General features: G+C 45.2%; 1 protein-coding gene across 1 annotated transcript in view; it reads left to right on the top strand.

Moving 5' to 3' along the window:
* Positions 1-1,944: 1,944 nt before the first annotated feature.
* Positions 1,945-26,347, top strand: part of GPD2 (glycerol-3-phosphate dehydrogenase 2) — a 62,615-nt gene continuing 38,212 nt past the window's right edge. The window contains exons 1-3 of the mRNA XM_072874512.1: positions 1,945-2,288; positions 16,190-16,297; positions 25,226-25,397. Of these exons, the coding sequence (XP_072730613.1) occupies positions 16,196-16,297; positions 25,226-25,397 (274 nt within the window). The 5' untranslated portion in view covers positions 1,945-2,288; positions 16,190-16,195. The remainder of the gene's footprint in view (positions 2,289-16,189; positions 16,298-25,225; positions 25,398-26,347) is intronic.

The following is a 26,347-nucleotide window of genomic DNA, read 5'->3' as shown; positions in this document are numbered from 1 at the left end:
CCCATCCTTCATGGCAGCAGCAGGTTGTTTTTCTGTGCCTGATAGAAAACACGTCTCATGCTGCCCGTAAAGCATGTCGACTAAGCAGTGCGCACGGAAGAACAGCAATAAAAGCAGTTTCTGGGAGACAGCCAAGAAGCATGGGTAGACACAGCTGATCCCTGTATGCCTGGAAAGCAGGGAACCATGGACACTACAGTGCATTGGGTGCGTAGGGGTCCCGCGTGTGTGACACTGACTGCATCGGGCAACTGACAGAGGCAGTGTACAGGCAAAGACAGACTCGTGACGGGCTTATGGGTATAAATAGTCACACGAGCAGCTCGTGTTGTGGTCCAGCATGGAAAAGGAGATCCCAAACGCTTGTGGAATCATAACTGCAGCACACTAAAAATGTAAATTTGCAGGGAAAAGCACAGCAAAAGTTCAGCAATGAGTTTTGGAGGGGGAGGAAGATCCTGGCATATTACTAATGTGTGTCTGGCTTTCTCACTGCAAAAGAAGCAACAGGCAGGAATCTCCAGATGATTCCCCCAAAAAACATAGCTATGTTTGTTAGCTGTGTCCCTAGGAGCCTGGAGGGTGGGAACCAGGATGAGAAACAAAGAGGACTATTAGAGACCGGAACTCAGCAGCACCTCTTCCAAGTCTTGTCACTTGGTAGCACAGAACAGAAAGTAGTAAGAAGACTGAGGATACACAAAATGTCTCAAGGTATCATCCAGTCAGCAACTCACTTATAAGCCTTACACAGCAAGTGCCCAGGGAAGTTCAAGATTGGAAATCTGCTATTTTGGAGAGGTAAAGAATTGGAAAGCTTTCAGTTCAGGAAGCTCCCAACAGAAAAAAGCAAGCCTGCATACTCTGCTGCAAAACCAAAGTGAGATCCATCCTGTCCCAGCACTTTGTGCTGCAAGTTTCCTCTCCGTGACGGTGTGAGTGTCACCCTGCGTTGGGCTCCATTAGCTGTGCCCCAGAGGGGCAGAATCATAGAATCACAGAATATCTCAAGTTGGAAGGGACCCCTAAGGACCATCGAGTCCAACTCCCTGCTCCTTGCAGGACCACCTAAAACTAAACCGTACGACACAGACCATCGGCCAGAGCGTAGCTGTGCAGCCTGCCTGCAGGTGGAAAGCCTGCCTTCTAGTCTATGAAGACCTGGATTAACTGCTAAACTGCGCTTCTGCCAAGTCCGGTAGAAATGGGGAGCTCAGCGGGGTTTCATGAGAAGTTTCAGTTCACGTAAGAGAGCTGGTAGGATATATCAAGTCACTGGGAGGCAGCCACCGCTTCATGCCATACTGAAGCCACTGGAGAGGACAACTGAAAGAGAGATTTGAATCTGGCTCTATACCTCCATTACGCACTGTTTTTGTCAAAGGTGGACCCTCAGAGACTTCGTATTTTTCTGGTCTAGGATTTCCTCTGTGAACCATCCAGGTTGTGAATATGACAGCTCTAACACTGATCAACAGGTGTGTTGGAAAGGCCTTCTCTCTCTCCACTGCACTGCGCTTTAGCCCGCTAGGCAAGCAGGGAAGGACCTGCGGTAGGTAAATGGACATTAAGATAACATGCGTTAATATATATTAATATAACGTAATGGATCTGTTCCCCGTTTATTTCTAAGGAGGAAACCTCTCTGTGACCCAAAAGTGAACCACCGCCAGAATTCCTCAGAAATGAAGATGATAAATTCAATCAAACGCCAGTTCCCGGTTCAAAGGCAAGGGCAAACAACCCCAAGAAACCACAATGTCAGCGTCCAAAGGAGCCTGAGCTGCCCCCGCCCGCCGGCTCGGGCTGCGCGGGCGGCGGAGCCAGCCCCACGCGTGGGCCATAGGCCATAGGCCCACAGGCCATAGGCCCACGCGTGGGGCTGGCTCCGCCGCCCGCGCAGCCCGAGCCGGAGGAGGGGCCGGCACGGCCCTAAATATAGCCCGGGGTGAGGCGGGCGCGCCGCTCTCCTCAGCGCCGGAGCGGGAAGGCGGGAACAGGCCCCAGCGGCGGGGCCTAGCGCGGCGCCCCTTCCTGAGGAGAGCCGGCCCGCCGTTAGGCCCGGCCGCGGCCTGGCGGCCGGCTGAGGCGGAGGGCAGGGCGGGGAGGCGCCGCTGGTGGTTAAGGCGGAGCGGGGGAGGGCTGGCGAGCCGCCGGAGGCGAAGCGAGGCGTGCCGCGGCTGGAGGAGGCGCGCAAGGAAGCCGGCCGCCCCCCCCCCCACGTCTCCTCCCGCCGGCCGACGAGCAGCGCGGAGAGGGACGCGGGCTCGCCCGGGCGCCTGGAGCGAGTAAGTGGCTTTCGGTTTTGGGGAGGGGGGGTTGATAGCGGAGGGGAGCGGCGCGGCTTCCAGGGCTTCGCACCTGGGCCCGGCTGCGGGACGGGAGCGGTCCCCGCCTCGGGGTGACTTTGCGGGAGCGGCTCCGGGCGCTCGCTGGGAGAGCGGGTGCTGTGCTGCGGTCAGGGAGAGCGGGTCGGTGTGTGCTCTGTGCTGGACACGCGTGTGGTAGCCTCGGGCTGAACTCGGAAGTTGCCATTATTATAAATCTGTAGCATCATTACTGTCTCTCTTCTTTTCCAGATCTTACTTTTGCAAAGTACAGTAAGTCTCGGCTCTACCAAGGGCTCCCAGCCCCCTCCCCTCTGTTGTATTTAAGCTTTTGGATGGAAAGCGTGACCAAAAAATTGAGCGCGTGGCTGTTTTATGGAAGCAGTATAAAGTCCTTGGCAGCTGTCCCGTTTGTCCGTGTGTTGTCACCCTGCTCAGGGGCTGAGCTCCCCGAGAATGTCCTCATGAACAGAGATACAGCCCCAGTGCCTCTCTCTGTTTATGGATAGCTGTTTGCACGTGTGTAGGCGTCTGTATATAACAAATAGGAGTTTTTGTAGAACTCTGTCACTAGATTTTCTTTCTTGGATAGAGCTGGTAGAATACAGCATCTCCTATTATTAAAGAACTGTGAATGCTGGGCAAAGAATAGCGTAGCTGCAGTTACACTGAACTTTAGAGAATGGAAAAGGTTACTTCTCACTTGCATTGAAAGTTTTCATGGGACCGTTTTGGGGTGAGAGTGTATCGGTGTAGCACGGCAGTCCTAAACTTTTTTGAGTTCTTATCTCTTCTAGCTGATCACTTAAGTAAACGTTTGTAAGCCCATTACTACAGGAAAAGATATAAATGCGTGTGTGTGGAGACCTTGAGTTTAAAACAGCCAAATTTACTACCTGCTGAGCTTTTATTTACTATTTACTGTAAGCTGGTCGTAAAGGCGCATTGGAAGGGAGCTCCCTTCCACCCGCTGCTGGGAAGCGGGGGCTCTCCCTTCTCCACTCTGAAGTAGTTGCACTTTTCTTCTCTGCCCTGCTCCTGGTCGCGCTTCCCAATGTCTCTTCTGCCTAAGAGGCCCTCGCTTCAGAGCGCTGTGCCTGCTGCAGCTGTGCTGAGCTTTCTCGAGGGGCAAAGGCGTTGAATGTACGGCAGGAGCAGCAGTCGGAACGCATCTCCAGGCTTGCCAGGCGCAGTCGGTTTCCAGCTACGTGCAGGGCAGCTGCGGAGGCAGGGACTACTTTCTCTTGAAGACTTGGGAGTGCTGGGGACATGTGAATCTGTTACCACTGCAGATTCTTGCGTTTATCTTCTAGTGGTTCTCAGGTCGTGGCTAGACTTCTCTGTCTGTCTTATTTTCATTCTCTGTGTTTGCAGTCTGCTTCTGTGCTGAGCCTTCTTTGAACCATGACTGCTGTTCTGCGATGGGGTTTCCACCCAGAAAGTTTCCCTGCATGAGAGGTTTGCCCAAGTGTAATTACGCTGTCGTTGGCCTGAAGGCTCTGAAGTCCCTTTGTAAGATAATCTTCTGACCGTGGATAAGAAGCAAGCTTGGAGACGCAGCTGTTAGGAGTGTGGTGTATTTTTAATTTAAGTTAATCAGGCCTTTTCTTTTTCTCGCTTACTCGTAGGTATGGTTCCTCAGAAGTGTTTAGTGATGAGCAGGGACTGACGACTAGTTAATAAAGATTCAATCCGATCCTTCAAGATCTTTAAGGGTTGATAGCTAAGGCAAAATCCAGTATTGGCTCTTCTGTAATAGCCATAAGGAGAATATTATTAATTTTAACGTTAGCCATTTACCAATTTTATTTAGTCCAACTTTGGATGAAAGTTTTGAGTAGGCACACATGTGCATGAAAAATTATACACGCACCTTATGTGTAATTTATAGTGTTACTTTGGCTGCATGTATATGGATATACACTTTGTTTTGCTTAATTATATGTGTGCGCATGTATGTGTGCAGAGGAGCATAGTAATAACTTTGAGCTAGGCCCTTATTACATAATGTCATATTTTCTCTAGAGATCCATTTCTACCTGGTAGTCTGTCACTAATGGACATTTGGGAAGCTGGATGGATGTGGTAGGTTCAAAGGCCGTTAATGCAAACCAGTTTTCCAAATGAAAGCTCATACAGGTTCCTTTCTGCTACCTACTTTGTCTTCACACAAGTCTCTGCAAGCTTTAGCGAATATTTAAGAAATGTGCTTTTTTCACAGTCAGTTTGCAATTGTTACTTTCTACTTTCCCATGTAAATATCTTGATGGTTTTAAAACAAGGGTTTGCATTTGCAAGTAGCTCTGCTAAGCAATGGCTTACTTTTATCATTGTGCTTGTTTACATGTTGGCAAACAGGACTTAAAGAATTCTTTTACCTTTTCTAAAATATATGGGCCTATGCTGCACTCAGTCTAACCCAGAGGTCTGATAGCCTAGCTGTATAAATTAGTTAATCTCCCGTATATTGCTTGGCCTTCCGGTTGTAGTTTGAGCTTGCATTTTTCCAGGGTTTAGCTTTATCATTGTGGGTGTGCCGCTGCAGCTGACGTGAGCTCATGGACGGAGCAAGACCGCAGAGTTCTGCCTCCAGAAGGGCGCAGATGGCTGGGCACATGCCTGTCCCCTTTCCGTGTTGGGTGCTCTCGGGAGGGTGGGAGACCACTGAAGAGCTGAGTGCTGGGTAAAACGGGAAATGAACAAGAAATAAAAATTGGAGGCTGGAAAAAAAAATTCTGAAGCAGATCGGACAGAAGTGGGAAGATCACCCTTTAAAGAAGGAAGGCTTTGTGTGCTTCAGCTGCTTCATGGGTACTTGTGGGTCCAGACTGGAGCTGCCTGGGAGTAAACGATGCAGAGTAGAGAGGCCACGGGGGCTGCGTTCTCAGCAACAGCCGTTTTGCTTTAGGGGTCCACCGCAGCTGTGCCACAGCTCTTGCTAATGTAGATGATGCTTCTAAAAGCATTATTTTAGGAAACAATTTGTATTACATAATGAACAAACAATTTGTAATAAACTTTTCTACAGTATCACGGTATTGCTTTTAGAAACATTTCGTATCCCTAAATAACTTTCTTTGAGCCAGATTCCCAAGCGAATGTGTGGCTCTGTCTCAAGAGGGGCTTCCAAATGCCAGATGAACTCGCCCGGAGTTACGTCCTGGTAATGCTGACGGAGCCCAGATTGCCATTTCTCTGGTGGCTGGGTACAAAGTCTTGGACTGTGCCTTTTTTGCTTAGCAAAGTGTTTCTCAAACCAAGTGTTGATTCGGATTTCAAAATGATATTGAATGCATGCCCCTCCTCTGGGATTAGATTAGCATGTACTATCAGGTCTCAATCTTTATTCCAGTATATAAAACTAGGCTACTTCCTTGACACACCTAAGTAATCACCTAACTGGTAGTTATTTTTTGAGCAGGTCCCTGTTTGTGTATGCAGGTCTATGTCCAGTCTTGTAATAAACAAAACATGTTATTTTCTAATCCTTTCTCCTTTAGTGTTTGACTAGGGGCAGGGGGAAGAAAACTGTGGATACAGTTCAGTATAGGATCAAGCTGAATTGGTAGACTGTCTAATCAAAGATCTGCATTAAATATGAGGGGAATGAAGAATATCAGAAAAAAGGGTGAACAGCTATAAATTAACTGTCTCTAGCAGGAACATTTCTTTCTAATTACACTAATTGGTTTACAATATTTGCAAGTTTGTATTGTGTGTGTGTGGTGGGTTTTATGGCTGATATTAACCCCCACTAATACAGAAATCAAGAATTACTATTTAAGCTGAAAACAATGTTGGCACAAGAGCAAAAAAGTATGGAAATCATCCTGCATACACGTAGTCAGTAATGAGGCCAGAGACTAGGTTTCCCGCTCCCTGAATGGCAGATTCTGAAGTAATCTTTCAATAGGACAGGAGGGAATTTAAATACTTTTATCACAAACCTTGATAAGTATATTATGATGTATGGTGGGAAAGCTCAAAATACTCACGACCTCAGTGTTTCTTTGTATTCCTGTTAGTTCTTAGGTACAGTGCTTGGGAGTGCAGCCATCATTGTCTGTGAGTATTGCTCATTCTCAGAAACGTGCTGCTTTCTCTGGCAGAATTACTACTATCTGAAATCCCAAGGAAGATTTACAAATGGGACTTTTCCCCTCATTATCTGTAAGACTTTTTTTTTTTTTGTAGGAGGGTAATGAAACAGCAGAAAAAAGTGGTTAGGTTAAAAATACAAATGATGGAAAGAGAAGCCAAAAAAGTTTGTTCCTTGTAGGATACAGCTTAAAGCAGTTGGGAGATCATCTAATGCTGGGTGGGAAGATCTTGGTCACCCGAGTACAGAAAGCAAATTAAGTAGTTTGAAGCAGCGGGGACCAAGAGAAGGAATGAGGATAGTACGCCTATTTTTTGCTTTGTTTTTCCTTTATTTTTGTGCATGACAAGCACTGCAACTACTTTTGGGCATGATAGCCGAGCTAGTTGCCTGTACTGGAGTGTGGGAAGGATTTTCCCCGTATGGTGAACTGCTGCTTTGCTTCCACTTGTTAGTCAGGGTGGCCTGTGGGGTTTTTGGGTGTTAAGTTCTATGTACGGGAACTTAAAAATTTGTGGTGTGGTCTGTGGCTTAAAGGGCCTTGTAACCCTGTGAGCTGTCTAGATATTGTGGGTTATGTTTCTGTGCTTGCTTGGTGAGGTAGTTCTTGGATAATTACTTTAATTAAAGTGCCGTAACTTGTGTTTAAGAACCCGAAGTAACCATTGGAGGCTTTGGGAGAGGATCGGGAGGGTGGACTCTGCCATGGTGTTTCAGCCGTGTTTTGTACCCACTGGAACTCTTTCTTGGTGTGTGGCTTCATTATAGATACGGCTTACAGTAATGGCAGGTAGAAGTCACAAGTGCATGAGTCAGTGGCCCAGACTTCTGCTGGCGAGGTAGATAACAAGCTTTGGTTGCCATTCAAAGTGTGCTGCTTTCTTTTCTTGTTTGCTGTCATTGCTGGTTAGGTAACAAGTAGTGCAGGGCAGCCTAGGAGATTAGACCCAGAGCAACTGAGGAGAGAGGTGCTTGGTGACTGCTAGGAGTGCTGCAGGGGAAGCATCTTCAGTTTTGGTTGGTTTAAGCTTTAATCACTTGCATCTAAAATGCTTGCTTTGGTTAGTATGGTCTGACATCCTATGTAACTTAGTATTAACCACTTCAGTCTTTTAGAAAAGCAAACAAGAAAAGCTGTAGGAGAGCTGGTAGATGATCTTGTTAAGGGGGGTGCTAATAGGATTATTTTCTGATTACATCCCCTTTTTCTTGTTATTTGGCCACTTCCTGCATTGACACACCCATAAACTGCCAATGACATGCTCTCAGAACAGTACAGCTTTAAACGCTTGAGTTACCCGCAGTAAGGATCCTAATTGTGCCTGTCTTACTGCAGTTCTGTGCGCCGTCACGGTGGCCACCTTTTGAGTAGTCCTGCAAGAAGGATCAAAAGCCAAATTAGAGGGAGCTGAGGGTAGCGACTTTAGCTGTTTGGAGAAGCAGAGGTGGCTCAGCCTAGAGGGACATCAGTCTGGGGCTCTCATCATCCAAAACTCACCTGAGGAGCTTTTGGAAGGAAGGAGAAAGATTGAATTAGACAATGCTACTGTGCCAATGGCAAGTTATGCAAACTGTAGTGGTGATGATTATAAGTTTTCTATTTTTAAGTCTTCCATTGAGTGACTCACTTTATTAGATGTGTTCGTTTAGAATGGAATGTGAAGCACCCAGATTCCATGGTAATGGCCTCATAAAGCACACAGATATACAACATAACAGATTGGATTTCTTCTCTTAATTTAACAGGTTTTGCGTCTCATACACCATGTCTGATGGCAGCATACAGGGCGTCACACACTCCTATTGCTAAGCTCTACAGTTTGTATCCATCTGTCTCTTCACTTTTGCGAAAGTAGTCATCTCTCTTTGATCTCTAACTCGCGATTCTGCATCTGAATTTTCCACCATTCCTCTTCCCTCCCTCTTCCCTCATTCCTCTCATTCTTTCCCCCAACTTCGGCCATGCGCTGCTTAGATCCAGCCCAATATTGTAATAATTAGAAAGTACCTGAGTACAGCAACGCCAGCGATTGCAGGACTTCCATTTCAGTCACCTGGCCTCCTTGGGTGGGAGCGGGAGCCCTGGTAGGTGCCTCTGCGCTCTGGGCTGTGCAGAGTTACACAACTCAAAATAAGATCCAGCCAACAGTCTTGCAGCTACCTGGGCTGGGCATTACAGGAAGTAAGGCAGGCAGGTCATTCCTAGGATTTATATCGGGCTAACGAGAACTGCGGGGTGGCAGATGTCCGTCGTGTTATTTGGAAGCATCTGCTGAAGGCGGGTGTTGAAATCCCCTCTTTAAAAGACAGGATGTAAGTTGCGTTTTGTGTGCTTTCTGGTTTTTAAATGTGGGGCTGAAAGTGAAGCAGAAGAATCCTGCCTTTAAGAAATGCATTCGTTGATGAAGCCTGCGGTGCAGGAGGTCCAGGACCCTTTAGCTTCTGAGGTTCAGTCGGGGACCTCACTGAGGCAGGGTCGCCGGTCACCAGCCTGGACTCTGGAGTGGGAGCTTCCTATGGAAGTGACTGCTGATGCTGCTTTACCTCAAAGTAAGCGCGACTCTGAATTGCTGGTTAAGAAATGCACGGCAGGAGGGAGCGGTTCCTACTGGGATGACAGTTTGTATTAACTTCTTTAACTTTTGGAAACTGAAAGCATGAACTTGTCCTGATAAATCTTTTGTGTAGTTTCCATTTCATGTAACTAGCGATTCTTTTTTTCCCCTTTGTGTTTTCTTAAGTTTAAAGCCTATTTCTTCTTATCAAAAGTCCTTTAATGGCTAGAGGTTCGAGCTAGTGTCCCTGTGAATCTTTACCAATACTCAGCTGGTTCGCTGAGAAGTGTTCCCTGTGGGTTGTAACTCTTTGCACAGATGATGCTGTACGCAGTACCCACTCCTCACGGCATGCTGCTGGCTCCTCCCGTGCCAGGCAAGGGCTCCTTGCTCCTGCCTGAGCTTGTTCCAGAGCCTGTCGGGGGCTTCAGCCCACCCTCGAATCGAGGGCATGGGTCCAAAGGGTGCCATTTATGACCTGCATTGAAACTAAGGGTAAGGCTTAACATATGGATTTACAGTGTCAGGTGGCACTTACAGCATTAAAGCACTATATGCTGTTTGAGCCATTTTTAAAGGTGACTCAAAATATTTGTGTTATGGAAAGATGACTTATTTCTGACTGCATCACTTCTTGTGCTGTTTGCTATTATAATTTTCATTAAAATAAAATCCAGTTTCCATCACAAGCTATTGATCTCAGCTTGGAAGAGAGTCAAGTTTTATCACCTACTTGCAAAAGATGAGGGATTTCTCAGTGTAGGCTCTTCTCTGTGTACATAGCACTCTGTGTACAACCTTTGTCGTAACTGTGTGGACCGCATTCTTTCCCCTTCCGTCTTCTGCGCTCTGGTTTGTCCTGCTTGGTGCAGACAGAACTTGAGGAAAAACCCCACAAGTGTATGTTTAGAGAGCCTCTAATTTCTCTTTGGTTGTGTGTACAACCAAAAAACACTGGGGCAGTGTTTAAGCCGTCCTCCTGTCTAGAGGAGACCGTGTTGCGTGTCATTCCCCACATGCAATGCAGCTCCTTTCAGAAAGAAGCCGGAGCATTTGGGCAGGGAGAAGTTGCAATATGCTCTGGTAGGGCCCCACTGACGTGTCTGGGGCAGAGCCTCGGCGTGGCACACAGCAGCCTGGCACGTATAGATGGTGTCTCTGCCGGCTGTTTGTCTGGGGCTCTGCCTGCCTGCACTACCTGCTAATGCCCCGAGCTCAATTCAGCCTAATCCCAATACATCTGCTCATACCTCGCAAACACGGGCTCGCGGGTTCCCAGGATGAAATTGAGATGTTTTAGGTGTAAAAGCACCGTCTGTAGGTTTGAATGCCTGTCTAGCTTTGCGTTGCAGTGGCTTATGTTAAGCCGTATTTTCCTTCCTGTCCCTGAATAAGCTTCTCTTACCCATGGTGAACAAGATTTATGTGGCAATTTGAGCAGCTGGTCTCCTGGGAGTGTTCCTTTCTCCGGGGAATTGCATATAATCTGGCTATCAGCTCTGAGTAGAGCTAATGACAGACATACCCGGCTGTCGGGCAAGCAGAGGGTAGCCCCTTAGCTGACGGTTGAGGCTAGAAATCCCTCCTGTATAGAGGGCACTGAGCCTGCCAGTTTCTTTATCTTGTATGTTATCTTGCATAATGAAAGTGGCAAAATTGTTCTCTGTGGCATATCTAACTTCACTTCAGTGCGGTTAGTACAGCTGTATCCACGGTGACGCTGGTATAAGGTCCCACTGCAGGAGTGATCCTGAACCCCATTCCCTGCGTGCCTGTACCTTCATGCCCGCTGTGGCAGTGCACAGAGCTCGCCACTGATGTTGCTGTAAACAGGTTGTGTTAGTAGAAAGGCTTGTCACAGCTCTCTGTGTGTTATATGTGCAGTGAAAAAAAACATGCTCATCTGTGGGAGGAAGCTACGGGGCAGTCGGATCAAGTTGTAAGAGTATGTGGGCAACCACATTTGTATTCTAAGGATTTTAAACCGCGACAACAGAGGTGAGTGCCACTCTGCTGTCCAGCCTGATCCTCCTTCGAGGTTATTGCCTTTGTTGCTTTTGAAGCAGCTTCTGTACTGCTGCGGTTTCCAGCCTGGTATATAGGTACTCTGAGGTCTCTTTTTTTCCCCTTATTATCAGTGCACATTTGTGTATGGCCTCATGTGAGGAAGCCAGCTCTGGGAGGTGGGCGAAGCGGACAGGCAGGCCGTGGCTGTTTCGGCTCCCGACTGCCCGTGGCCAAGTGTCAGCACTTCCAGGTGCCGGAGGAGCTCTGCAGGCATCTGCGTGTGTTGCGTTGCTCGCACTGGATTCTGTAGGGTAGAAAGTTTAACTGGTAGGAATTTGAAGGTGGAAAAGGTTAGTATGCCAAAAGACTGTGGTAAACAGACACCGATCTAAAGATTTTGTATCTCATCCAAAATTTTCAAGAAACCAATTTTGAGTTGAACTTTCATTTGATTTTGATAATCGCTTAACTTCTGAAGACTGACTGTCCTTTATTTATACATATGAAGGAATATTTATTGCATGCAATTGGCAGTGGAGTTTGTTGGGTTCCTAAAAGAGATTTTGTATAGGAAACTGTTAAATAAAATCTGTTCACTTGCCTCTATGGTATTGTGTTAGAGCTGGTGACAGATGCTTCAGAGCTTTCTGGATCAAAGTAAGCATTGTGGGGGCATGGGGGCTTTTGTTGTTTTTGCTGGTTGTTTGTTTAAATGAATTCTCTTATCTGGAAAAACTTACTGTTTATTCTAGTTAATGAATGAGAACCTATGGCATCCGTGGCAAAATGTTGCCTGTCAGCACGTGTGAGTACACGAGCAGGGCGGGGGGGTTATGGAAGGTATGTTAGCGTGGCAGGTTGCTGATACCCGGTGGGAAGCACGGAGGAAATGGCACAGGGAGCTCCCTTAGCCGAAGCAGCTGGAAGCGGGAGCCTTGGGTCTGTGCCTGCGATTTGCAGAGGCCTGTTGGGAGATGGAAACGGAGGAGATGTAGCTCTCTGAACATGAAGAGCAGGTGTAATATTAGTCATTATCTTATTTCCCAGCACTGGCCCAGTACAGCTCTTATTCAGTACGTGAGCATGTTCTGTCTGAAGGGGTTTTTTTAACAAAAAGTTATCAGAAGAATAGACATTTCAAACTACTGAAAAATAGCATAACGCTCTCTATGTAACTCAGAATTGTGGTGAGCATTGCGTTTATTCCTCCTGATTACTTTCGTAAGTTTGTGCAGCATTGTTGTACAAACAACTTAGAAATCTACTACACAACTTTGGGGGAATTTGTGCTTTTTTTCTTCATCTATGCAATGATATTTCTAGTGTGATTCACGAGGAAACTTTAGATTTTGGTTGATGCAGTAAGGGTTTTTAAGCCATAACTAAAGAAGTAAAGGTCAACTGAATAAAAGACATAGCTACATTATTTCTTCAGTTTTAGAAACTTGGATTTTTTTTTTTTCTGAAATATTGATAAAATGCTTGTTAAAAAGGCCCGGTAGAACATACAGTCTGAAGATCATTTTTTCCTTGCTTAAAAATGCAGTTTCCCAGACAGCTTTGGAAGTCATTTATTTTTGTTTTTAGAAGTCAACTGGTGTAGGCAACAATCACTGAGACTTCTAGTCAGCGGTTTGTATACCTTGTGCTGCTCTTTCAGCCCTGCTCAATGAAAATGTCGTGGTTTAACTCTGGTAGGCATGCACCTGTTCTTCAAAATGAAATATCAGAAAAGGCTTAAGGAGGCCGGGCGACAAGAAGCAAGGATGAGCGTCGGCCGTGCTTTCAGTTGCCCTGGTTCTGCGGTCTGCCCCTCCGAAGGCTTGGTTTGACCTTGGTGGAGGGTGCCCTGTTGCGCAGTGGAAGGTGCTCAGCGCTTGGCTAGGAGCCTGCTGGACTGCGCTTGCCATCGAACACCAGCTGCTGAGCTGTGGCTCTCGGTTAGTTCATAGTTAATCAACTTTTGAAGAGTTTACTTGAACTGGGGTAAGTGCTTCAGCCATCACCCTGTCTTAAGGAACTTGGGAAAACATTGAAAGGTTACACTTCCATTTGTTTTCTTAAAAGCTGGTATCTCTGCAGGCATGTCAGCTGGCTTGTTGGAAGATGCTAAGTTGTTCTTTTAAAACTCCCTTGGATTCTAGAACATACTGTGTTCCTAGAACAGGCACTTGCAAGGGCTTCATACTCTGATTTGAAGTGACTCCTTTGCTGATGTGTAAGGTGTGTGAAACTACTTCAAGACTGCCACCAGTTTGCAGTCTGAAAGATGAGTTGTTATTCTAGCAACTTGAAGAAACCTCATGGTAGAAATGTGTGGTACACAGAGTGCTTGGATGATGTGAACGTATTCACCATCACCGTACGCTTCGTGCAGCTATAGGCAGTATGTGAACTGATGTTGATTGAGTACTTTTATTTTGCAGGAGATCATGAGTGTGGTGATGGCGGTGCAAGTTTTCCGGCTGCACGCTTTAATTCTTGTGCAATACTGAATTTCATATTGTATTATGACTTCATGAGTATACATAGGCATTTTCAGGTATGTAGAAGTGATATTATAGAAGGTTGTCTTACCAGATGGTAGGTGGTAGGGTTTAGCTGATGGCTAGTTTTTATTTTTTAATTGGGGGGGGGGGGGGGCTAAACCTACAGGATAGGGTCTGATTCTGAGGCACTCTGCTCCTGTGATAGGACGTTTCTCAGACTGCTCACATCCTGTCCTGCAAGACTTGTGCCAGACCGACGGGACAGGGACGCCGCAGGTGACAGGCCTGCATCCCAGCGTACGTGGCTGTCCCAGCGCCGGCGGTGCCGGGCTGCTGTGGGAGTGCTCCAGTGGGTCCCCCCGCGGCAGGCCTTCCTCGCTGGGCGCTCGCTTTCTTCTTGCAGCAGTAGCCCGTGTGCGATGCAGCTGGGCAGTGGACCACAAACCTGACGGGGAGCCTTGCACCCCTTGGGAGCTGGAGCCGGGGAGAGGCAGCTGCCCCGCGGTGCCAAGCGCACGCTCCGCAGCGAGCGTAAGGGGAGGTGCAGGGGTGGCCGCGGCAGCCTGGCTCTCTGTGGTACATAGCGCCCTGGCATGGTGCACTCTTTATAGCCGCGTACTGGTGGTGGTGCAGCTGCTCGCTGTTCCTGGCAGCGAGGTCCGAGGCGTCCGACTGGACTCGTACTCCCTGTTTCCATGGAGGTGCTGTAGCCTTTGAGGCCAGGCCTCCACAGTAACTTTCCTTTGAGAAACTTCCCTTGCTATGGGGTTTTTTGTCTGTTGCCTATCCCTTTTACTCCTCCCTGTCACGGTATAAAGGAAAGATGAAGTTGGTCTTTTTTGAGACCCAAGTATGAAGTAAACGGGAAATGTGATGCTCTACATACATACCAATGTGGCATTATGGTGGGAATCTTCAAGAGCATACATGCTGCTCTTCAGAAAAACTTGTGGGAAGCTGCAAGTCTTGGCCTTCTGTGCAATAATAACTTGCATATAATACACACATACAACTTCTGTACATCAAATGTTTGCATGCAATGATTGTGTGTGGAGTCTGTCATCCGTCTGTGTCCCCGTCCTGTGTCCCCCTCCCCCCCCCCGAGTGTGCTGCAAGAAAACTGCACAGGGAGTGAACTTAAGATCTATACCATCTTAAAAATGAAGTTTTCTTGTTTGGTGTGCGTCTTAAACATGCTTGGTGTATTTTTTAAGAAAAGAAAAAACAATTATATGAGCTGGAAGAACTAATAGGAGAACAAAGGTGAAAAGTGTACAGACGTATAGTAACATACAAGGTTTCGTGCTTAGTTGTATTTGTAAGACCAAAGAAATAACTCTTCAGCTGTAAGCAGTTTGCTGCAGATCTTGACAAGAAAGCTGTACGCTGCCAGAAGTAATGGTTTATAGCCCAGGCTGGTGTGTTTGGTGTAAGATGGGTGGCAGCCACGGAGGGAGGGCTGCCGGGCCTCTAGATCAGCAGGCGCCGCATGTGGCCTGGCGTGCGGCGAGGCACCGTGCCATGCCGGAGCTGTGCCGGACCAGGGCAGCGGGGGTGGCCCACGGGGCCTTGCCGGGGGACCAAGGCGGGGGCTGAGTCCCCTGGACCAGGCTTCGTTTGAGGCTACCGGGGCCTCCCCCCTGCCCAGCCCTGGGATGGGGAGCCGCCGTGGCTCCCTGCTCCTGGCCGGGGGCCACTCCTGCCGTGTTGTAAGTCCGCTGGTGTTGCGGTGTTGGCACGGGGCTGTACACATTGCCTGCTTCTCTTTAAGCCTTAACGGTGCTAAATCTCTTGTGTGGAGACTGCTGGGTGAATCTGGGGCTTGGACAAAGATGTCTTCATAAGCGGAGGGCTTGGAGCGCCGACGGGAGTCCTTCAAACTTGATGTATGTTGTTTCTGATGTGATGCGAGCTGCCGCGGTCCTGGGAAGATGGATTAGGTTGTGCCTGCTTAAGATTCAGGTCAGTTCCATGCAAATTTTTCATTCAGGATCCAAACACTGGGTCTTTTAAGAATTTGCCTGACCCACATAGGGCTAGTTTTAAACCCACTGTAGCTAGATGATAAAGTTCTGCACTTACTTCAAGCCACTTAATCTTGTCCACTGTCTCTGCTGCTGCTTCCCACTGAAGGACCTGCTTCCTGACTAGCAGTGCATCGCTTCTCCACCATTCCTGGGTAGGACGAGCTTTGCTGGTATACAGTGAATACTGGGATCACAATTCCTGGCTGGAAAGCAGGGTGGAGTGCTGTTAGGCAACTGTGGTTGTAGAAATAGTTTGATGGGACAGGAGAGTAGCTGAAGGTGATCTTGTCAAGCAGATCAGCTGTTCTGTTGTGGTAAGGGTTTGGTGGCCATCTGGCTGACAAGAGGGTGTTCTTGTTCTGCTTTTGCCACGGTAATGTGAGCACTTGTCACACGTGTGTACTTAGACTTTAAATGGGGGGTATGTGTACATCTACTTGTATATCTAAATACTCTTTTGTCGTTCAGCTTTCACAGCAAATACCAGAGCACTCTGGCTTGCCTCTGTCTAGACTTTGTTTAGAAATTATTAATACTGCAATGAAAATCGCTAATTAATATATTGCTACCCTAAGTTTCAACTTGTCACAACATTGTCATTAATTTCTGCAAATGGTCTATTCTGTGTAGCCTAGATTCTAACACGGTAAAACTGCCTATTAATTTTTATCTCCTTTTCTTACAGTAAAAAATGGCATTTCAGAAGGCAGTGAAAGGAACTGCTCTCATTGGAGGAGGTGCCATAGCAACAGTTTTTGGCCTCTCTCAATTTTCTCAGTATAGAAACAAACACGTAAGTATTAATTATGATTTCTGATAAAATATGAAACTTAAAATCTGTTTGAGCGTATGCTAGGCTTATACGAATAGTTTTGTTTGGAAAGGAATGCCAAGAGCCTCTCAGCTTGATTTGGTAGGTGCTAATCTGAAGGATGGCATTAAACGATGTTTCACTATTGTAGGTCTTTAACCAGTGGGGAAGTGAGATTCTTGTAAATAATTTTTCACGTTTAAAAAATGACCTTTGTGTACTACTAGGGATTTTACTTAGTTGCAGGAGGAGTGGAAAGTACTGACTGAAGTGTAGGCACTAAGTAGAGTTTGGACAGTGCTTTCAAACTTAGAAGGTTGAAGTGAAACCACTAGCACTACCTCTGAAAATCTCAGCTTCAAAACAGTCATGGTGGCAGCTCTCATTCAGTTCAAAAAGCTGAAAACTGTTTTAGGATAGGATCTGTGCCAAAGAAGGCAATGGCGAGGCCCCTGTTGTTTCTGGTGGGCATTGGCCTCTGTCTTGGTAGGCACAACCTAGACACTGGTAAGCTCCAGACACAGTTCAGTGCTGACTTCCAGGTGAGTAAGGCACACGGACAGAATAAATTCCCCGGGCAGTGAAGGGTGATGTTGGAGACTTACTGTTAAAGTAGTGGTAGCAGAAAGAGATGCAGTACATTCCGGTATCAGTTTGTGGATTGATTCTTGCTGTTGTAGAAAATAGATTTCATTGGCATAGCTGCGCCTTGCAGTAGAGTCGGAGTCACCGTGCTCTTTGACTTGCTTCTCGATGCAGAAGCCAAGGAGAAATCAGTAAAAGGAACATGTGTTGTGGACTGGTTTTAGGCAGAGCTGGTGCGGATAAACAACTGCTCTTTGTCTTACAGCAAACAAATGCCCATTTGTGCTGTGCTTTAGCGTTGTAAAATAACCATGTCTGGGCTTAGTAGATGTGTATAAGGGAACATGTCTTCTGATCTTGTGTTAAATGTGGGCTGTGAGGCTGGCACCTCACATTTGGCCAAAAACATTTGCAATCGGTGTTCCATAAACGGGTTGAAGTAGGTCTAGTCAGAGCTCTGGCCTGACTTACTTCAGTCTGGGTTTGGGAAAAGCTTAAGCCCAAGGAGCTCCCTCCTCCCTCCTTTGAGATGGTATGAGTCTGAGCAGCTAGGTGAGCAGGTGCTCATTGCGCATTTCACCTTAGAAATGTAGTCAGCCAGCTCTTTATCCAGGCAAGCTGTTACTCTCTGAACTGCTTCAGTTACCACACATGTACTATAAGCTGCCATTCAAATTGGGCAAACTGAAAATAGGAGTGGAAGAAGTGGCTCTTAGTGGTCTAGTTGAAGGTAAAACAGTGGGTGATGGGAGACAGTCTTCACTTAGCTCCATGAAGGTGTGTATTATGTCTGAATAAATGATGATCTGAATCTTCTGGCTGTTTCTATGGGGAGGAGGAGTAGCAGCTGAGGTATTGGTAAAGCAAATGAGATGAGTCATTTCTGGGGAACCTAGCTGGAAAGTGGATAAGCCAGGATCCTTATGGCTTCAGAAAAAATGCTGCAGAAAATAAAACCTAGCATTTAAAGTGAGCTTCCCATTGGGCTGCCTGTCTTGCACCTAGCTGATAATACTGTTTCTAACTCTCTCTGGAGTCTTTATCACAGGATTTTACAATCTGGCTTCGTTACTGTCAGAAATGGCAGCTTCAAATTTTAAGACTGTTAAATAAGAGAAGGAGTTGGAAGTGAAAAGCGATCTGGATAGCTCACTTGTTGTATATGCGGTATTCCAGAATTCAGGGAATTCCCTTTTTTCTGGGAATAGATGGCCATTGGATGGCCATTGTGAATTTCCAGAGACAGATTAAAACCCAAAGTTTTATGGAAGGTGATAGTGGTGTCAAATGAAATAACCACTTGTCCCCCAATTTCTAAACCTATTGTGTAGGATCAGTCTACAAAGGATCTGAAAATTTCCAGCATATGTGTAAGCAAATAGATCTGTCAAGTGAACAGCATGTTGTTTTCATGTTGTACTAACTTGCACATTTCCCACGTGATGTCCCTTAAAGCTGCTGCCTTAAACACCTAATATAGGGCGGCAGGTGGAACATAACTGGAGGGATTGACACAAAGGAGGACAGTCCATTTGTTGTGTTGACATATCTAAGCTGTGGGCACGTCCCCAGCCCAAGTGTCCTCTTTTTAATAATGCCTGCCAATCAAATATATGCTAGGGCAAAGATCTTGTCTTCCTTTGCCAGGGAAGGATATTGCCCCAAGATGTGCACTAACTGGCTATACATTGTAGGAAATCTGTTGTTATTCCAAGAACAGAATCCATCACGTAATAAGGCAGAAATAAAATGCTCAGATTTTTCACCTATGTTTGTATTGCCTCACTCAGTGACCGGATGTCTGTGCTGTGGCTAGCATCCTGGAATTAGGGGCACCCAGTTACAGAATAAAGACGTCAGCCGGCTAGTAATCCTGAACACTCAACCTAGTTGATCTGTCTGTCTTTGTTTTCCACGTTCACTCAGCTGGTGTTCGGTGGTTCTGTGAAACTTGGTTGTCCCAGGTAATTCCAAGGGAGAAGCTGAAGGGTGGTGAACTCCTGGCCCTTGAGCATGGGTGGGAGGTCATTTGGACTCAATGATCTTAAAGGTCCTTTCCAACCGAAATGATTCTATGATTTGTTAGTCGAGCATACTAGTGAGTGGTTTGCCTACTAAAAGGGATGAGTATTGGCAATTTCCGACACTGAAACTTAAATTGTCCTTGCTAGGTTTGAGGATCAAAGCCTGACTGTGAGGAGAATGGCACAGTAACACGGTTAACCTTGGCTGTATGTAAACTGCTGTAAAGTGTTTACAGCTTGGAAATAAACCATTCCATTGATTCACATCTGTCCTGGTTTTCAAGATTTTTATCCCAACTCATTTTTCTATACACACACATGTGTGCTGACATTTTGGAGCACATTTCTGCAACAGCAATTGAGGCAATATAATCTGAAAATGTATATCTGCATGTCGCATATGCAGGCATACATGCAGTTTAGTAAATTGCCCTTATTGTGTGTTGAGTTTTTTGACAACACACAGTTCCTGCTGGGCAAAGGGAGGATGGGAACGTGTGGTGACATGACAGAACTGTTGTTGAATTTAACTCATAAGCTGATAGATGAATATTGCACGTCTGTGTCTTGTTTAGTAACCTGATCACTGGGATATTTACTGAATTAATGAGCTGGGTTAGCTTAATGCTATGTGTAAGGGAATAAGTAGGAATGACACTAATTCAAGCAAAACCTCTTTCAGTAAGCACACAGGAGTGATTCTTTCATATTGAATAACCATTACCCTTAAGGAAGCTGGTCAAGCTTTCTGTGCAGCCTTACTGACTTAGGCTGTTGAGGGCAAATGCGCAAGTCTGACAGGGAGGCTTTTGGTTAGATTAAAAAGAAAAATCCTTTTCCAGAGAAAAGGAGTCAGTTGGGGAACTCTTCACAGCAGGTAGTGCAGAGGTCTGAAGAAACTAGTCCCTCCTGAACTGTTTTCAGATAAAGCAAAAGTGTGCGTAGACTCTTACATATTTTTTTTCAGTGCTACCACTGTAAATGAATTTAATCTTGAACAATACAGAAGCTCTCAAATCCATGTACACTACATCAGCTACCAGTCATGAGCTCCTGAAAAGAAGAGTTGCATCTGAGATGAAGTTGGACCCCTCTGGGGCATAAAATACACAGGCTATGTACATAATTGATTGATTTGGCCTCAAATATTCAGATACCTGAATGGCAAAGGTGATACAGCCAGCCTTTGCTAGCTGTTTCACCAGCGCTTCTAACACTGGTAGTGATAGAGAAATGGAAACACCAGTTTCTCTTGCTTCTTGTGGATGCCAACTGAATTGCTGCATTCTTGCTTTCTGTGCCTTTATTTTAATGCATCAAGCCAAGTGGGCTAGAACTAGAGATGATGTGGGTATTCTTTGATGTGCCAAGTTTGAATTGGAGATCACTGATGATGATTTCCCCCCCAGTCGTTAAGGGGAAAAGCACTGCTTTGTTCTGGAGTTGGAAGAGATTGCTGTCTTTTCCTAACTAAGCCCACCAGGCAATCCTTCTCTCTTTTCGGTGTGCAAGTACATTGTTGGTCAGTAGGAACTGGTCATCAAGGTGAATCCAGTAGAGTGTGATAATACGATAATGCATCGGAGCCTGCTTCTGGGCTTTCTAATTCCTTTTTTTTTTTTTAATTAATAAGGATGATGAATTTGACTCTGCAAACCTACCTGGAGATTTACATTAGCAAATTAACAAGAATGCTTGCTTATGGATTACTAGATCACTTTATAACTTCATGATTGAATTAAAACTGCCAAACTAAATTTCTTCTTGCTAAGAGTGTAATCAAAACCATTCAAGGAACTCTTGCCTGAGAAGTTGTAGATATAAACAGCAATTGCTTATTTCAGTAAACATACTTGTTCACTGCCAAACTAATCACGTTATTGCAGATGGAATCCCTGTACGCAGCTTTTCTTCACTCTCGCATTTAATTGACAGCAAGATGAATCATATCTATATCAGTTCCTAGTGCGCTAATCACTTTGCTTGTATTTCAGTGCTAATCTCTATGCTCTTGCTATACCAGTGGCTATCTGTGTTTTACTATGAGCCATTTGTTGTAAATAATGTGTTTTAAAAACAAAACAGAAAATATAGTCAAAACCAAATGATGCTAGGACTTCTTGAACTCTGAATTTTGTTTTTCTTGTGTTCTCTTATTTTCCCAAAGTTAAGTTGTACACTTTGAACATAGTCACTTGTTTTGCTGAAGAAGGCATGTCTGCAAGCCTAATGTGAAACTAATTTTGAGATGGGGATTTTCACTTTTTTAAAGCTTAAGAAAATTGAGCATATGTAGCTGAACTTGATCAACCAAAACACATGCAAGACTAAGCCACGGGTGGTGTTGGTCTTCACAATTTCCTTCTTGTCACTGTTGTCTCCAAGTCACAGGGTGATGTTTAGGGACGCTGGGAGATTGGCGCCAGCTGTCTGTCTGTACGCTCGGTACTGGACCAGCACTAAAAAGCAAGCTTAATGCAACCACTTACTGAGGAAAATCCAGAGGCGGTGTAGGAGGCCAGACAGTGACACTTGCTTCGCAACCCGGAAAGTTGCAGCGTTGTCGCAGTTTTCAGGTATTCAAGGGGAAAAACCTTTCATGCGCTGCTTTCTCGTCCCCTTTCGGGAGGGGAAGCTGTGCAGAGCCGCTGGCGGAGGCGGTCAGAGGGATCACAGCAAACCTCTGCGGAAGCACAGGGACAGGAGGGTCATTTCACTGCCGCGGAGGAAGGAGTGAAGACAGGAATGGCTGGATCCTCTCAGTGCCTCCCTCCTTGTGTCCATTGCTCCCTGGAAAAACATATTCTGGAACTCTATCAGTGTACCATACTTCAGGGATATAAAAGTTTCCACCATACTTTGGGGGATATAAAAGTTTTTAGCACTGCTAGAGCCGAGTAGGCTGGGGAGAGAGCCGGGCAAGAGGCAAAATAGGTGGGAATGTACAGAATTAACTGCTCAGAAGAATAACGTGGAAGCTGAATTTCTTTGAAGTGCCAAAACTTTATACCTCATCTGGTGATCTTTGCCAGCTGCCACATGTTAGTGTGTCAACATGTGAGAGCGATGGGAGGCTGTAACGGGAGGCTCGCCAAGACTGACCCATGTGCTGTGCTTTGGCTCGGCCTCGCCGCTGTCTGTGTGTCTCTTGTAACTCCTTGAACTCCTGGGGCTGGCAGCACGTACGCCTCTATTTGAGGGTTGCGGTGGTTAAAAGAAGCTTCTAATTAGGAGACCTTTCATTACTGTGCGTTTGTAGTTGGTGACCAAGCCTGGGCCGCAGTTGGTTGAGTGCCTAACACGGCTGCTCGCCTGCCTGGAGGCGAGCCCGTGCCCAAGCACCTCGCTGGGCCCGGGCTGGCTGGGCTGGAGGTGACCCCAGCAGAAACCACAAGCACCGTGCTTGGGAACAATCAGCGTAATACTATAGCTTGAGTCATAATTTGCCAAATTTTGGTTGATTTAAATCTTAATTTTCACTTTATTTCTGGAAGATAGAAATCCTTAATATAAAGGGAAGCATTTGCTCTAGTCCAACTTACCTTGTTGATTGAATTGTAAGACGCATGCAATGAAAGTGGTTGCTGCTATCCGAAGTAATTTCCATGAACTACTTGCGTTATAGTCAATATAATCCACGATTACAGGATGAATTTGATCATTAATTATCTTTTGAATATGCACTTCCTTTAGATGTGGCTACTAGTTATTAGATTTTATTTTCAGTTGTATAGTAGTGATAGGAATGTTGAGAAATGATGCATTTCAATCATAATACTGCTGAAGAACGAGCAAATAATTTTGAACAAAAATATTGAGGGTGTATGCACCATATAATCTGAGTTCAGGCTTCTTGTGCATGGCAGGATTGGCTGTTAATTTACAGCGGACGTGTTGCGAGAATCACTTTTACCTTTAACTCGCAAGGTCTGCTTACAGAGCTCTAGGACAACCAGTGAATTGCTTGCTCAAGAGGATCTACACCGTCTGGCTAGCTGCTGACGGAGACCCGGGCAGCTGCGCGCGTGAACAGATGGTGGCAAGCAACCGAGTTACCTTTGTCAGTCAAGCTGTTTTAATACGGCAGGCGTCTATTCCCTCCCCATTGCAAATGCCAGGGAAAGTGGCTGGAGTTCCTAAAACCTGGAGGAGGCTTACATTAGCGGAGAGCTTTTCATAACTGCAGTGATCTAGGAGTCTGTCTGGGAAACTCAACATGTGGGCTGAGTAACGATAAAAGACCGAGGCAGGGTAAACGGTGCCTGTGACGGTGTGTTTGCAGCGTGAGGCTGGGCTTAGGAGCTAGTTCGGTGGCAACTGTAATTCATGGTTAACAGTGCAATAAGCAAGAAAGCTATAGAAAGAACGGAACAACTTGTTCAGTTTATTCAAGGAATGTTTGGAAATAAAAATTTAAATGAGAGAGTTTCCTTGCACAGTGTAAGCAGTGGATGGAAAGAGATTAGACAAATTGTTCTAGATGGTAGTAAGAAAGTAGTATTTTGTGTTTTGTCACTTGAATTTGTTTTAGTTTACTCTTTCCTGTCCAGGAGATCTGAACACAAACTATTTTACATCAGTTAAGTCTGCCATTTGGAATAAAGACTGGCTTATGCCCAGACCTTAGACTATAGGATTTAAACAGATTTTTCTTGTGTTGAAAATGATTATAATTTTCAGGAAACTCTGAAAATGTTAATTCTTAATTTCCTGTTTGTTTATTTTGATCCATTCTGAATCGGCCAATTAGTTCTTCTGTCCTGGTCTCCTTGTCTGTGTAGTGTAGGCCTTTATTTGTTTTCACATATGTATTTCAAATCAGTAGTGGTTAAAACAGTTCCTTTGGAAGTGCTAGGTACCAATAAAAGCACTTCTCTCAATCAAACAAAATTCAGAGCACCAAAATCTGGTTATTTCTGGAAGAGCTGGCTGAAGTGATGTTCTCAGCATTGTGGGGGGGTCTGCTGCCGAGCTAGCATGTTCTGGCTTGGTGGCCGGTACCTTGACTACCCTTCTTATATTGTAAATGCAGGTGCTTTGTCTGCCAGGTACACTTATGTACAAGTGATTACTCTGTTGTGGAAAAGACGGGTCCTTTGGGTCCTAAAAAATAGTGGTGAGAGAAATTCACTGGCTAGTTTTGTGCAGAATGAGGGACAGAATGAAGAAAATTTGTGCAGAATGAAGAAAATTAGTGAGGAAAAGAGCTGGAACAAAAAGCAAAGCTAGAGCTGAAAGCAAAGAGAAAGCAAGCGTGACTTTTGTGGCCTTGCACCCTATTTAACTGTCGGAGTAACTATGATATCTGCCCCCAGCCCATTGTACATAAAATTAGTGTGATGGATATGAACCCACAGTGATGGCACTCATAACATTATTATTATGAAGTATGTGACCAGGAGTAGGGTTTGGGGATTCCTGTGACTGTAAAGGTTTTCAGAGTTCAGTTTAAATTAATGTTAACTGAAGAGAGCCTTCAGAAACTGGTTAAAACATTAAAATTTAAACCGTGGTCCATATTAGTTGACTGAGCAAGCATGTCAGCCTTTCTCACCACCGTCACTCAGCGGAGAGCAGCACTGGCTCGTGGGATATCAGACAGAGTACTGGAGAGATTCTCAAGGCCATTCCAGTAAAATCTGAACTTGTCTGGCAACTGCAACATCATTAAGTTTTTGTCACTTTAAAGAAAAGTTGTATTTTAGCATGCGATAGGATATAAATTGCTTTGCTTATAAGATTTTTTAGAAGGATATGGAAATAGTGTTTCTTTGGTGTTTTAGTATACTATATTTGACAGTAAACCACATTGTCTCATGAACCTCATCAAATTTGAGCTTGAATTAATGCCACTGTACAAGTAATCAATTTTAAAATATAAAATATACCTTAATCTTTAAGTCCTTTGCTTTGATGGACTTTTTTGGTAGAGAGTTAAGAGCCTAACCATGTGTCTGTTTATTAAAGTACTTCCTGAGCATCCTGTGACATTTGACATGGCAGAAGACTATTCCTAGAAATAATGAATATAGGTAGTAGCACTTGAGAACAGCATTATATTGAAATAGACAGGATGAAATAAATATGTGCTAGCCCTTTATGGTTTTAGTACTGTTTGTTGCTTTGTAATGTTTTAATACAATATTGTTATTAAATACAGGTAAAGTGACTGGGAATATTTGACTTTACCTTTATGGTTATAGAAAATGCTGTGATTTGGTCGTGTGTGTGTATGTGTACACATATGTGTGTGTATACACAGTAAATACAGATCCTCGTGTGTTGCTTTTAATCTTTGCAGGGTACCTTTGTGCGTGTTCAAGCTGCAGAAGCTGTGACTGTTCCAATAAGGAAGCATTTCCCCACAAGAGAAGAACAAATTTTGGCACTGCAAACCACAGATGAATTTGATGTCCTTGTTATAGGTGGAGGAGCAACAGGATGTGGCTGTGCTTTAGATGCAGTCACTAGAGGTAAGGCTTGAAAATTTAATTGCATTCTTATTCTTGGATTACATGGTTTATAATAAATTTATCAGATTGGCTTTTCAAAAGTACTTGAAGATAGAGAAGGTGTACCCTGAATGCCTGCTTATAAAACTTCCTTCTGTTCTCAGAAGCTAAAATGAACTTGAAGAAAAAATGTCACTGCATTTTGTTGTTTCAGCAGAGTCTTTATTGTCTAGGTGCTTGTATGCAGTTGTCTAAAACCTCTTTGCTGGATGCTCTTGGGTGGACTTCTTATTCTGTTGCTCCTTACTTAGTGGGTTTGTCTGTAGTTACAGTTCACTTGTCTGTGCAGGAGAATATCTGCAGCAAAGAGAAGACAAGAGTTGCACAGCGCTTTTAGCATCTATTTGGAAAGGACCAAGCATGAATTCTGGATGAGGCACAGTGGCTCTCCAGCTCATATTTCTTATAACATGAGATATCTACAACTTCTGCTAATGCACTGTAGCTGCTTAGTATACTGCAGAGAAGTCTGTTTGGATTTTCAATGAAAGGTACTAGCACCATTCAGTCTGAAGGTACTTACGCTAGATCGGTGCTCCGATTTCCCCTCTTTGGGGGATTAGCTGTGTAACTGGTTTAAGAAGCTACTAGAAGCAGCAGAATTGATGTTAACTTTATGCATAGCCTTAACTTATGGAAAGCTCGAGGTAAAACGATAATGCTTTTTACCTGACTTCTGCAGGAGGATGAGAACATGTATGGTGACAGTCAGCTGTTGCCCAACAGATTGCAGATGTTGCCCAATAGCTCATGCAGTTGGTCAGACACGTGACAAACTCTGTTCAGGGGGGGGAAAAGCAGGACACTAATGCCCACTCTGTGTCATCCACCTCACGTCGTAACTTTGAAACTGGCTAGCAGGTTCAATCAAATTTGGCAGTTCTCAGAGTAAGTCATTTTTACAAGTTTAA

Source organism: Ciconia boyciana, chromosome 10 (genome assembly GCF_034638445.1).
Source record: "Ciconia boyciana chromosome 10, ASM3463844v1, whole genome shotgun sequence".
In the NCBI taxonomy this organism is placed as follows: domain Eukaryota; kingdom Metazoa; phylum Chordata; class Aves; order Ciconiiformes; family Ciconiidae; genus Ciconia; species Ciconia boyciana.
This window is presented reverse-complemented; position numbering and strand designations above follow the sequence as displayed.